The sequence below is a fragment of the Acinonyx jubatus genome, chromosome A3 (assembly GCF_027475565.1).
Source record: "Acinonyx jubatus isolate Ajub_Pintada_27869175 chromosome A3, VMU_Ajub_asm_v1.0, whole genome shotgun sequence".
NCBI lineage: Eukaryota > Metazoa > Chordata > Mammalia > Carnivora > Felidae > Acinonyx > Acinonyx jubatus.
The window spans coordinates 116572466-116585124 of NC_069388.1; the positions used below are offsets into that span (position 1 = coordinate 116572466).

The 12659-nt window shown below is 58.3% G+C and overlaps 1 protein-coding gene across 2 annotated transcripts; it reads right to left on the reverse strand.

The window, feature by feature from the left end:
- Window positions 1–122: 122 nt before the first annotated feature.
- Window positions 123–7870, reverse strand: EMILIN1 (elastin microfibril interfacer 1). 2 transcript variants are annotated; one of them, XM_027033398.2, is made up of 8 exons: window positions 7306–7870; window positions 6237–6362; window positions 5549–5769; window positions 2525–4447; window positions 2031–2147; window positions 1600–1617; window positions 1297–1434; window positions 123–875 (listed from the first exon to the last, which is right to left on the reverse strand). In XM_027033398.2, the coding sequence occupies exons 1-8, from the start codon at window positions 7473–7475 to the stop codon at window positions 538–540; spliced, it is 3051 nt and encodes a 1016-aa protein (XP_026889199.2). In that variant the 5' UTR covers window positions 7476–7870; the 3' UTR covers window positions 123–537. The 2 variants fall into 2 exon arrangements, with proteins under 2 accessions (XP_026889199.2, XP_053057080.1); XM_053201105.1 differs by lacking the exon at window positions 6237–6362.
- Window positions 7871–12659: the final 4789 nt, after the last annotated feature.

Below are 12659 nucleotides of genomic sequence, written 5' to 3' on the forward strand. Positions count from 1 at the left end.
CGCAGAGCCACCGAGCCCGGAGGAGGGGTGACCAGGGTCCCCAACCTGGGGCTTCACCTCCCTCACCCCGTCCGTCCCTTGTGTACTTCTGTCTACCCTTGAATACGTACTGGAGCAGACGGTTTGTTTTGTTTTCTTTTGTTTTTTAGAAAAACCAAGTGTCTTTATTCCTGAATAGTTTAGTATGGCGGTGGGGGCCGGAGCCCGTCGGGAGAGCCCTGCATCGGCCTGGAGGCCAGCTGGAGGAGCAGAAGGTGCGAGGATGGGCTCCTCCGCAGTCGGCCCTGCAGGGGACGGCGAGCAGGCCAAAAGTCTGGACGAGGGGATGCCAGAGTCCCCCACCCGGCGCGCTCAGGCCGTGGCGAAGAGATTGCTCTGGGCGCCTGTGCCACAGAGGGGACAGGGACGGCGGCTCGCCTGGGGCTGGCGTGGCGGGACGGAGCCCCACCCCAGGCAGGAAGCCGGGGGAGCCCCGCCGCCCCAGCTGGCTCTTTGGCCGGCGTAGACACTAAGGGCCGGTCGGGCCCAACCCCCTGTCTACACCTGTTTGGGCTCCAGGTCCTCGTAGAGCAGGGCTCCGCTGAAGATGGTGAGCGGCTCCTCTGAGTGCGCCAGCTGCCCCATGACCAGGTCGATGCAGACCGTGTCTCCAGCCTGCAGCGGCAGGATGAGGCTGAAGACCCCCAGGGCGCCGGGGCTGGGCTGGCTCTCGGCTACTGGCTTATTCTCCAGGCCTTCAGGCTCGTAGCCACCGGAGTCTATGCGGGCCACGCCCAGGTTGGAGCGGGACAGCACGGCCTCCATTTTCTCATGCCGGTGCCCAGTCAGCACCGCGCTCAGAAAGTAGCGCCCGGTCAGTGGTGCTGTGAACACCCCTGGGAACAAGGATGGCAGTCAGGAGGGGAGACAGGTGGCAGGGGCCAGGGAGGTGTTGGGGAGCCCACCCAGAACTCCTGGACTAAGGAGGAACCTGCTGGCTCTTTTTCACCTGTCTTCCACTAGAGTGTAAGTTCTACCAGGGCAGGGCATTTGGCGTTTTGTTCGTTACTGCGCGCCCAGCACATTACAGCATCCCCGGGGCCCCAATAAAGAGCTGTTGAACAGAAGCGCTCCTGCCTTCCCAGCTCATCCCTTACCCAAGCTGTGGTGAAAATGGGTAAATGAAGGAAGTAGGGATCTCCCCAAACCAGAGCATGAGAAGATTTCCCCTTGTCTGAGGGGGCAAGAATGAGAACATATCACTGCACAGCCTTTCCGGTCTCCCCCATTGCCCAGCCAGCCTGCTTCCAGGCTTACCAGTCTCTGGATCGTAATGGCCCCCATCGTTGAGCAGGACTCTGTCGAAGGGCACTGTGCCTGGTTCAGAGCGTGGCAAACTCAGGGCAGCTGAAAAGGCCACCAGGGGTACAGGGGCTGCTGGTGCCCCCTCCACTCCTGGGTAGGGGTAAAGGGGGGGGTGTTTCAGAGTGGATGCTCAGTGCAGAGCTGCCTGGCCCCCTTCCCCTCCTGGGTCTCTACCTCCAGGGCTGCCTGAGGCCTTCCATCCTCCAACCCCTAGTTCAGTTCCCCTCCCTCCAGCACCAGATGAGAGGAACTTACCCTGCTCTCCTTGGGGACCTGTGGGAAGACAAGAGGGAGCAGTAAGAAGGGGGCAGCTCTCACTAAGTCACTCAGCAAACATCTGCTGAATCTCTCCGCTGTGCTAGGCGTCACACAGACTCCAAAGCAGGAAGGGGGGTGTCAAGAAAAGGAGGAATAGGGTCCCTTCAGTGCAACTAGCCCCCAGCCTTTCACACCCTACATAGCCCTGTGAGCCCAGCCTTAGTCTTCAATACAGCATCGAGGCCACCCTATCCAACTAGCCCATATAGTGACTATCCCAGTTCCTAGTCACTCCCTGTCAGCCATATAGGCCCTCCCCCCATTCCTTGCCCCTTTCCTCCCTTCTCTGTCAAATTCAGAATAGAATGTTGAGCCTAGGGCTGCTAGAGGAGTGGGGGAGTTCCCGCTGCAGTAGGAATCTCACATACCTGGTGGCCCAATGGGTCCCTTTTGTCCATCCTTGCCTGGAGGTCCTGGAGGTCCAGCAGGGCCTGGGGGTCCTTGTATCCCGGGAGGCCCTGGGGGCCCAGCCTCACCTGCGGGCCCTACAGTGACAAAATTCAGTTGAAGGAAAGCCACAAAAGGAGTTTCCAAAGGACAAGGAAAGTCACGGCTCCATGGACAGATGGTGGGGCACCTTGCTGCCCGTGCTGGATACCCGGCTGGCGGAGCAGCACCCCACCCCTGCCCACAGGCCTGTCTGAGCTGCCAGTGGAGAGTGGGGAGCCAGGAGCTTGGGTCATCTGTTGTGGACAAACCAACCCCCGGGACAGTGATGGGTCTGCCATTCATGCTGGGCAGAGCAAGGAGAAAGTAGATGAGATTAAGACTGGCTACTGTGGGGTAGGGATAGGAGAAAGAAAAGACTTAAAAGGGCCCCCCACCACCACCCCTCACCGCATGCCGTCTCTCGCCCCCTCACCAGTGAGGTCCTTCAGACTGAGCTGGTGAAGCCTGTCCTCCAGTAGCAGCAGGGAGCTGTTAAGGGCACCGAGCCGCCTGCCCAGGCCCGCCTGCCCCCCAAGCAGCTTCTCCAGCAAGGCTGCCTGCGTCTGGCTGGTGCTGTTGGTTTCCCGTAGCCCAGCCCAGAGCCCAGCCACGTGTCGGGAAAGGCCTTCACGCAGGCCCTGCAGTCCCCCCGCCACAGTGTCTAGCCGCTCACAGACTCCTTCAAGACGGCCCAATCGCCCCTCTAGGCTGGGGCACTGGCCAGCTTGGGCCTGTCCCTCTTCCAGGCCTCGGAAGCGCTCCTCACTCTCTGTAGCATGCTCCGTGGCCTCCTGTTGCAGCCTGTTAATCTCAGAGATGATACGGTCCTTGGTGGCTCCCAAGTCAGCCAGATCGGCACCCTGCCCTTCCACGGTGGTCTGGAGCTCGTGCAGTGAGTCATTGAGAGAACTGAAGGTGAGAATAACCTCGGACAGCTCTCCTTGCAGGGCCTGTAGGGCTGAGCCTGAGCTCCCCCCAAACACACTGAAGCCGTCCAGAGGCCCTCGGCTTGGTCCCCCAACCCCGGGGCCGGCCCCGGGGCCCCGTGGGGGTAACAGGGGGCAGGAGCAGCGCTCCACACCGTCCCGAAGGCGGCCCAGCTCCTCTTGGACACCACCGCAGGCCCCACAGCCCTCATCCCCACGGGCCTGCAGGAGACCCTCCAGTTGGCCCAGCCGTGCTGCCGTGAGGTTCAGCTGCAGCGCGAACTCCGCCGTCGTCTCGTCCAGCGCGTCAACACGCCCCTGGAGCTGGCCCACGACCCCTTGCAGCTCCTCCAGTGCAGCCTGCCGGGCCTCCCCGGCTGCTCCCACTTCGTGCAGGCCTGAGCCCACCAGACGCAGCTGCCCCTCGCTGTCTAGCACCCTGCGCTCCAAGGCACTGAGGATCTCGCTCACCTGGGTGTCCTGCTCCCCCGGGGCCCCGGAGCAGAGCTGCCCACACGCCTGCACAGCCCCTGCCACCTGCTCTTCCAGCAGATCCAGCCGCCCACCCAGCTCTCCGCTCACGTTGGCCAACAGTCCCTCCAGCTTCTCCAGTCGGCCCCGGGCGGCAGGCAGCCAGTGGCCCAGGCTCCCAGGGCGCCCGGCCCAGCCCTCCTCCTGCTCCTGTGAGGGACCCAGAGTGGAGTTGAACTGGTCCTCCAGGCGAGAGAGGCGGGATGCTAAGCTGGTGTAGCCCGGGGGGTGCCCCCCCTGCCCAGCCGCTCCTCCCAGCTCGGTGCCTCGCCGCCCACTCAACACTGTCACCGAGCCGGCCACTACATCCAGCCTCCGCTCCAGCTCTGCCAGCCGCCGGCCCAGCTCCGGAGGGCAGCACTCCTGAAGGGGCCTGCGGCCCGCGGCCTGCCCGGGGAGCTGCCGCTGCCGCTCCTCCACCGAGGTCAGTCGCTTCTCCAGCACTCGCAGCCGCTCTCTGTCCTCCTGCCGCTGCCGGCGGAAGTCATCCAGCCCCGCCAGGCACACGGAGCAGGACTCCTGCAGCCGCCGCTCCAGCTCCCGCGGCAGCTCCTCACTGTGGCCGGGAGGGGCCGGGGCTGGGGCGGGGGCCCTGCCACCGCCGCCACCGCCGCCGTGATGGTTGTTGAGATGGCCCAGCTCCTGGTCATGGGTGGAGACGCGGTTGTCCAGGAGCTGCAGCTGCTGTTGGATCTCAGTGAGGGTCTCGTGCACGCCAGGGCGGGCAGCTGCGTCCGCTGGCTGCTGCCTCCCGTTAAAGGCCGTCTCCACGGCCCTCTGGACGTCTTCCGCCAGGCGCCCGCTCAGTCCCTGCAGGACACCGCGGAGGCCCTGCAGCTCCTTTGTCAGGCTCTGCACCTGCTCCTCCAGCTGCTGCACCTTCTCTGACTCCCCAGGACCTGGCAGAGAGGCGAAGGCATAAGGCGGAGGGGCCGGGCCTCAGAGCTCAGTGCCTACCTCCGAGGCCCTGCCTTCCCCGGCTCCAGCAAGAGCTCCTGGCTGAGTCAGCCACTCCTTAGCTGCGTAATTTGGGCAAGAAAAGATGGAAAGAAACTCCATTTACTGAATGCCTCTAGGCCCAATTTGTAACATGGCTTCCCCCACCCCTTACACCAAACTCCACCGGACAGATATCACAGCTTTCCCCGTTCTGTAGACCGTGAGACTGAGGCTCAGGGGACATTAAGGAACTGGGCCATGGATTACGAGTTTAGTAAGTGGCCGAGGCAAGTTTCAAACCCAGGGCATCCATTTGACCACCAAGTCTACTATCCAGAGTTTCTCCCAGAAACTGTATTCTCATCTGTGAAATGGGAATATGGGGAGGCACTGTGGACCCCATAACAGTGGATGTTCCTGGGCGGCAAGCACCTGTCCCTAACACCAAGGGACAGGCGAGGTTCCGCGGGAAGCCTGCAGGGGCTCTAGCTGGACGGTGGGAGAATCAGCCAGAAGTTCCTGTTTCCATCATTACAGCATGACTATCTCCCTGGCAGGCAAACACAGCACGTCTGTCCGCAGTGCCTGGTGCACACACGACAGGAAAGCAGGGGGGACTGCTGCATTCTGGGACCTGCAGTCTCCAGAGGCCACCGAGGGGCCTGGGACCTGTAGTCGGGTGCAGTGCATGCTAGGACTTGTAGTCTATCCCCGTGGTGAACAAGCTTCTCCCAGGAATTCCCCCTTCCTCCCGAAGTGGCTCGCAACTGGGAAGTATCTCGGCCACATGTGGGCGTGCGTGAGCACATTCTCTTTCTCAGCCTTTTTTTTTCTCTCCCTCTCTTTCAATCTGCTTCTGTCACACACACACACACACACACACACACACACACACACACACAGTGCATGGGCTTCACGGGTAGGCAGAGAATCTCAGTGATCTCACTCCCTTCTATTCCCTTCTGACTTTGGGGCACAGGGTTTTTCCCTCGACAACCTGGCCCCACATTTTCCACCCGGTACCAGCTCCCACTTCTCTCCCCAGCGGCTCCCACACTCACCTTCCCCACCTAGTCCACTCAGGTGGCTTCCTGCACTGGAGCCGGAGAGGTTGGGGCGGGCGGGCCGGGGCCGGGGGCGTGGTGTGGTAGGTGCAGGACCCAGCGCTGGGGCAGGACCCTCAGCACAGTCATCGCCCCCATACCCCTGACAGCACCTCCACTCCATATCTGTCACTGTCTTGTAGGCCACTCGGTAACGAGGACGGAGGAAGCTGCGGTACCTGGGAGAGGCAGAGGGAGGCCTCTTTACTCCTCCCTGTACTGTCAGTGACCCTGGGACCTGTCCTCAGAGATGGGCAGCTGCTGGTGGTGGACAAGGCCTGTCCCTCAGGCTGGGTCCCCCTTACTGTCCAGCATGTGTCTGTGCTCAGCTGACAGCTGTCAGCTTTCTGGCCAGGAGCCAAATCCCTGTTCTTCCTCCCCTTGTCCTATGCTGGAACCTCGAACTCCTCCTCTGGGGCCTGACTCAGCCCAGAGAAGGCATTTGGGGGTTGGCAGGGTGGTCTAGGTAACTTTGCCCTCAGTATCCGCCCCAAACTGTTGCCTCGGCATCTTCTCAAATGGTTCTGACCGAAGCCCCTGGTCCTGTCCCTTGCTGCCTGCTTTGCACAAATTCCCTGAGTTGGCTGCCCTCCTTCTGTCCTAGCCCAGCCCCACCAAGTACCCATCCCCCAGCACTGGGGCTCACATGATGCTGCGGGGACACTGGGGCTGGCCCCAGCCACAGGGCTGGTAGTCGGGCTTGATGAAGGTCTCCACTCCATCCTCAAGGACACAGCTCACTGTCCGGGTCACCACATAGGCACACCAGTTCCTGTAGGCACAACCCCACCTGGGCCCAAGGGCCAAGACACAAGCCCCAGAGGAGGGCCCAGGGGCTACCAGAGGGGCTGAGGGAGGGTCAAAAGATGAAGGGCCCCTGGGGACCTGTAGGAGCCAGGACTTTGGCAGGGCAGCTCCCCCCACGCTTTCCTGTGCTGTAAGAGTTGGTAAAGACTTTTCAAGACAGCAAAAGGAAGCACAGAATGGAAAACCACAACTACAAGAAGTTGATTCTCATGGCTGGGGGGTCCTGGGGAGCCTCTGAATTCACACATTCCTTCATGTCCCTTTCTGTCCCAATCCCCAGCCTAGCGTGGCCTGTATGAGCCAGCTGGCTGGGTCCCTCTGGTGATCCCCTGGATGCTGGCTTCCACCCACCCCTAAGAGAAGAGGACAGGGCAGGCAGGGGTCCAGCTCAGGGTTAAGTAGAGAATAAGCCATTGATGAACGCTGCCCCTCTCATCGCTTGCCGTTCTACACTCTTGGCCCCATTCATGCTGGCCTTTGATCTGTGTCCGGCTGGAGAGCCCGAAGGGACAGAGCAGCCGCAGCGTCAGAAAGAATCACAGATCACTGGATGGGGCCGAGGAAGCCCTAAGAAGGGATAAAGGTCTGCCGGAGGATACCACGCTGGGACGCAACGGTCAGCCTGCAGGAAGGCCCGGCCCGTGCCCTTCAGGGGAGTTTTCCCGGGCACCTAACTACGGGTCCCCCTGAGGTAAGGGAGGGACCTATCTATTTAGGGGGCCCTGGAAATGCCCCACGGGAAGGCGGGCTTGTGCAGGGCCACCTGATGGATGGGCTTCCTCTCCCCCTCTTCCCTGCACTAGGGCATATGGCCCCGGAGAGGGTAGCCAAGGCGAGGACCAGGATACCAACCTCCTGACCCACCCTCCCACCCACCTCCAGCCTTGGGCTGGGACCCAGACTCTTACCTGTGGCGGCTGGCAGGCCGGGGGGCGCTCTGGGCCTGGGGTTCACCAGGGCTGAGGGCCCCGCCGCCCCCTGTGTAGAGGCTATAACCACGAGGAGGGTAGCTAGCTGCCCCCACGGCTGTGGTCAGCAGGCAGCAGAGGTAGCAGCTCCAGAGGGTGCTGGGGGCCATGGTGGGGACGCTCCGCAGTGGTCCTCAGAGGCACATCCCGGCCTGACCACTGGCGCCTCTGTCTGGAGCCGGGATGCCTCTGCTCCGAGGGACAGCGCCGGGGCCGGGTCCTGTCCCCAGCTTCCTGCCGGCGGCAGCCCCCAGCCACACGCCTCCTCCTTGGCCGCCTGGCCTGACCCCTCTCCCCCTCCTCTTTCCTCCTCAGGCTCCTGTCTGTCCCTCCCTTGGTTCCTTCCGTTCTCCTCTTCTCCACTTCTGAGGGGAGTTTGTTCTCTGTGCCCCCTGGCCTCCTGTGCCTGGTCCCTGCCCCTCTCAGATGCTGCTTCCTGGGCCTCCACCCCCCTCGCCCCAGCTGGCCCTCCTCTGGTCTCCCTATCTGTTTTCCCCAATGACTGGATCCTGGGGGTGACAGGGCTTTGCCCCTGTGGCTGTTCAGAGGCGCAAGAGTGGCTGTGGGGCGGGCCCTGGCCTCCCGCCTCCCTCTCTTGCTCACTCCCTTCCCCCCTGTCTGGCTGGCGGTCCAGCCTCCCCCTTCCTCCCCCCACCTCTCCAACCATCGTGCGCCACATCTGCTTCTTGTTAACTCCGGGAAAGAGAGGAAAAAAAAGGAAAAACAGAGAAATGTGGAGTTGCCGCCAGGCTTGGGGCCAGCCTCTCAGACGGGCCACATGGAGTGGAGCCGGGGCCAGAGCTGGGGAGGAGGCCCTGGGCTGGTCGCTTAGACAGGGAACGGGAGCTGGAGCCACAGCTCCCCTGGGGCTAGGGCAAGCCTCCTCTGGGAGAGAAGACCCGAGAAAGGAGGGGAGGACTGTAAAAGGGAGAATGAACTTGTAGGGCTCAGCAGGGCATCACTCAACCATCTTGTCCAGCTGCCTGCTTTTACAGATGTGAACAATGAGGCCCAGAGTGGGAAAGTAACGTGTCCGAGGTAACACAGCACATCAAGAGTGGGGCTGTGATTAGAATTTAAATGCCTAGGTCAGTGACTTGGGAGGAAGAAGTAGGATAGGTGAGAGAGCTACTGGGCCAGGGAGGAGACGGAAAAGAACACCACTGAGGCAGGCAGGAAATTCAGAGAAGCCAGAGGAGGAAGAAAGGAATCTGGAAATGAGGCCACAGCCTTCTGTCAAGCATGGAGAGGGCATGAGCAGGAGGAGACTTATTCTCAAAAAACCAAATGAATATGGATCCCAGGCCTTTCTTGGTAAAGGCCAGGCCGTAAGTGGGGGAGGGGAAGGAAGGAGGCAAACTGGGCAGTTATCTAAATCTACAGAGCCCAAAGGAAGTCTCTCCCCAGCCTAGAGGCAAGCCTGATAGCCTCTGTAGCCGGCAAGGAACTCAGTCCCATTCAACAGCCTGACGGGAAAGCTCCTCTTGAGATGTCCGAATCCGTCAGCTGGCCCCCCCCTCACCATCTGGCCTCAGCACTGCGCTCTGGACCAGGTGTCCCTGTGTGGTAGGGCGCTCGCTTGCAAGATCGAAGCAGAAGTATCAGACAGAAGGGAGATGGGAGTGCTGTGTGCAGCACTGTGGTGGTGCCCAGGTGCCCGGGTGCCCAGGTAGCAAAGGCATATGTAAGACTCAGAAATGAGTAACTGGGGCCGCGGGGGAATGGGACACAGACACTGAAGCAGAAAACGAACACAAAGCAGGATAGACAGCGTGCCAAGGGAGCCAGACAAATGGATGATGTGTTCTGGGTAAGAGGAGGGGAAAGACAGCTGGACGCTCGGGGGAGTCAGAGTAGAGCCCTTGGAAGAGAGAGCCGGAACAGTGTTGGGGGGGGGAAAGTGAAGAACAGAGACAGGGGGAGGGGAGAGATTTCAGGTTGGGGAAAGAGGTCTGCCTTTGTCGTCTCATTGCTCCACATGGCAGCAATAACAGTACCCTCCTTCCTAGGTTTGTGACGATTAATACACGTAGAGCATTCAGAATAGTGCCTGGCGCGTGTTCACGCTCAGTGTTAGCTCTTATTTGTGTCAGGAAGAAGTGGGACAGAAAGTCAGAGAAGTCGATTGTGGAAAACCTGGGGAGAGGCCCAGATGACTGATTAGGAGCTTGCATTGTAAGTTTTTGAGTAGGAGCTCAATATACATGCAGAAGGAAGACAGGAGCAATGGGCAGGGTTTTAGGCACAAGGATGCCGGTTCCTGCTCCTCCTCTAAGTATCGTTATCCCTTTGAGCAAATCCCATGACTCTGCTAGAGGTCTGTTGGCTACTGTCTATGGTGCCTTTGAAATTCTACATTGCAAAATGATGCAGGTTGGGAAGAGAAGGCTGTGATTGCTTGGTGACTGCCTGGGTAATAAGGGGCCACAGTAAAGGAGATATCAGAGAAGATTCCGGGGTTTGAGCCAGAAATGGGTAACTTGAGAAGAGGAACGGGTTTGGAAGAAGATGACCTTAGTTTGGACATACTGAGTTTAAGATGAGAATAACATAGTTCAATGGTAATAAATGTCCAGGAGATGGTCAGAGATGTGGGTCTTGATTCCGGAAACCATTTATAGGGCAATAGTTGGAAATCATGAGAATGGATGCCACCAAATCTTCTGTGACTCTGTGTGATCTGCCCCTGAGGTCCTATGGCCCAGAATATGATCTTGATGGCTGGGAGAAATGTTCGTAAAACGACAGGATGATGAAAGTGAATGCTGAAATCCACAGAAATGGAAATTTGTGGCTGCCCTCGGAAGTGTGGGGATCAGCACACAGGGAGACTTGAAGGAAAGAGCCCCAAGAGATTGATTTGAAAGTTGCTGTCAGTGTCAGTGGAAGGTTGTAGCATTGTCCCTGGTCTCTGCATCAGTTCTGGGCCCTGGCCCTGGCAGGAAGCCAACCCATTTCAGGTTGCCCTGGCTGCTGCTGTGGGTTTTCTTTCTCTGTTCTTGCCATCCTCCCTCCCATCAGGGGGCTTCTGACAATCTGAAAAGTCATCCCAGCCATCTTGTCACTGTCCGGTTGTCCTTCATTCCTTAAGTTTAAATGGGTGTCCCCCTTAAATTTAAAAATCTGTTGTATATTAAGTATGTCAAGCCAAAAAGGTTGGCTTTGAAATACAATTGTGGTAGGTTGCATTTCATTTAGTCCTGTAGTTAGGAGCCCCGACCTAGGGGCTGACATAGAATGTTTGTGATATTTCAAGTAAATCAGTGGCTCTGGGTTCACTGGGGAGGCTTGAGGTGTTGAGCCAGCAGGCTGCAATGGAGACTAAGGTTAGAGAAAATACATTGCCGATGGCCGTGGTACTGACGAGTAGCCACAAATGTCCAAAGAAACTGCCAAGAGAATTCCGGAGACCAAAAATGGCTAAGTCCTTGGAGCACGAGGACAAGATCTATTTTATAACCTCTCCAGGATAGGGGACTATCAAGGGTCTAGTGCCAATGGGAAATCCTCGCTATACTGGACAACTAAATTATTCAGTCAAGCATCAGTGGCTGAGCAATGAGCTCATGTACCAAGGCCAGGACAGCTGGGGGCACCAGCAGTGAGGGGCATTTCATGTCTAATGCCTTCTGTCAGAGGACTGAATATTGGGAGGGAAAAAATGAGAGTGATATGAATTGGGTCTTAGGTTATGCAAACCCAGATGGGAATTCCAGCTTTTGGGGACTCTTGAGCAGAAGTCCACTCCTGCTCAAATGTACGCATTTTCCTTTTCTTCCCAACCCTTCCCACAGGTATAATACTTTAAGAGCCAGCCTCTCTGGACTCAGGGCCCAGGCCCATTTCCGGGATCTTGCTGCCTTTTCACTCCTTAGCCAAATCCTTCCCTCATGTCTTCTCCTTGAAAATGTCACACTAACTCCAGAGATTAAGCTCCACATATGCCCCTCGCAACAATTCTCTCTCTCCTCCAGTTCCCCCAAGGGTGAGGCTTTGACTCTTTCACTTTCCACAGACATTTCCACCCAAGCTTTTTTCAAGTTTTGTTAGTTCTTAGCCGAGTCTAGGTTAGTCCTGGGGACCATTTTTTAATTTCAGTTCCCCCAGGCACTAGGCCAAATGACCCATTCAAGGCCGATAAAGATTTGCTGACCCAGGCACGGCAAGTTCTGAGAGGTGAAGGACGTTTCTGGATGTTTCTAAAACAAACCTTTTCCTCTTGTCCCTGGCCCTAGGATAACCTGTCGAGTCCACAGTCTGACACGGAGTATGGAATAGAGGAAAGCGAATCAGGTGACGGTTTCAAACTATTTGTAGAGTCCTGCTCAAATCAATTACTTCTGGGCCTCAGTTTCCTTCTTTGTAAAATGATCTTGAAGGCCCCTTTCAGCTCTGTCAGCCTAAGGTCAGTTGGTTTCAGGACACCCTTGTTAATCTGAAATACTTCCAAGGCCTTCCCTCATGTCATTTGCAGTCTAGAAAGTCTACCTTCCAGGGTTTCGTTCTGTTTTAACAGTAGATCTAAGTGTCTGGCTGGACTTGGATCTGGTTCAAATTTCCAGGAGCCACAGAGCATAATGTGTGTAGTCCTTTGAGACCTAGACCCCCATTCTCCCAGAGCAGGGCTGGGACACTCTGAGGGACACGAGGATGTACACGCCTGGGGTTTCACGGTTATGTAGACGGGACATGGGCTTGGGATCCTAAATAGGAAACTTCGGGGAAATGCTGGGGGGTGGCATGGGGAAGGCCAAGGGGAATGACAGACTGACTGCTCAAGGCAGGGACTGACCTTCGGAGCCACTGGGCTAGCGCATGGAGGACCCACTGCTGATGGTCCCAGGCCTCAGAAGCCAGCTCTGGGCTGGTGAGCCCCTAGCTCATGGTGCACACAGGCAGCAAGACGGTCCCCTGCCCCAGTCCCACAGCAGCTCCTGTAGTTTTCCTTGGCTCAGAGAAGCAGAGGCGTCCCCTGAGCCCTGGCTCCCCTCTACCGCAAAGCAACTGGCTTCCATTACCCCTGACAGCTCCAGAGTAACAGCCCAGCCCCCGGCCCCAGCCTGGCTCGGTGCCGTTCCCTTTTATGGTGAAGCGGAGGGAAGGCAAGGAGGGGGTGGGGGGGGGTGGGGAGTAGGTTCTCGCTGGGGCAGAGGGCTGTAGAGCTCCAGGGCCGCTCCCTCACCAGAGACCCTCAGTCATCTACCCACAGTCGGCTTTCTCCTCAGTGATCCACTCTGCTCAGAACACACAACCCCTCTTGCTTGTCCTGGCCCTCCCTCCCACTCTCCCTCCCT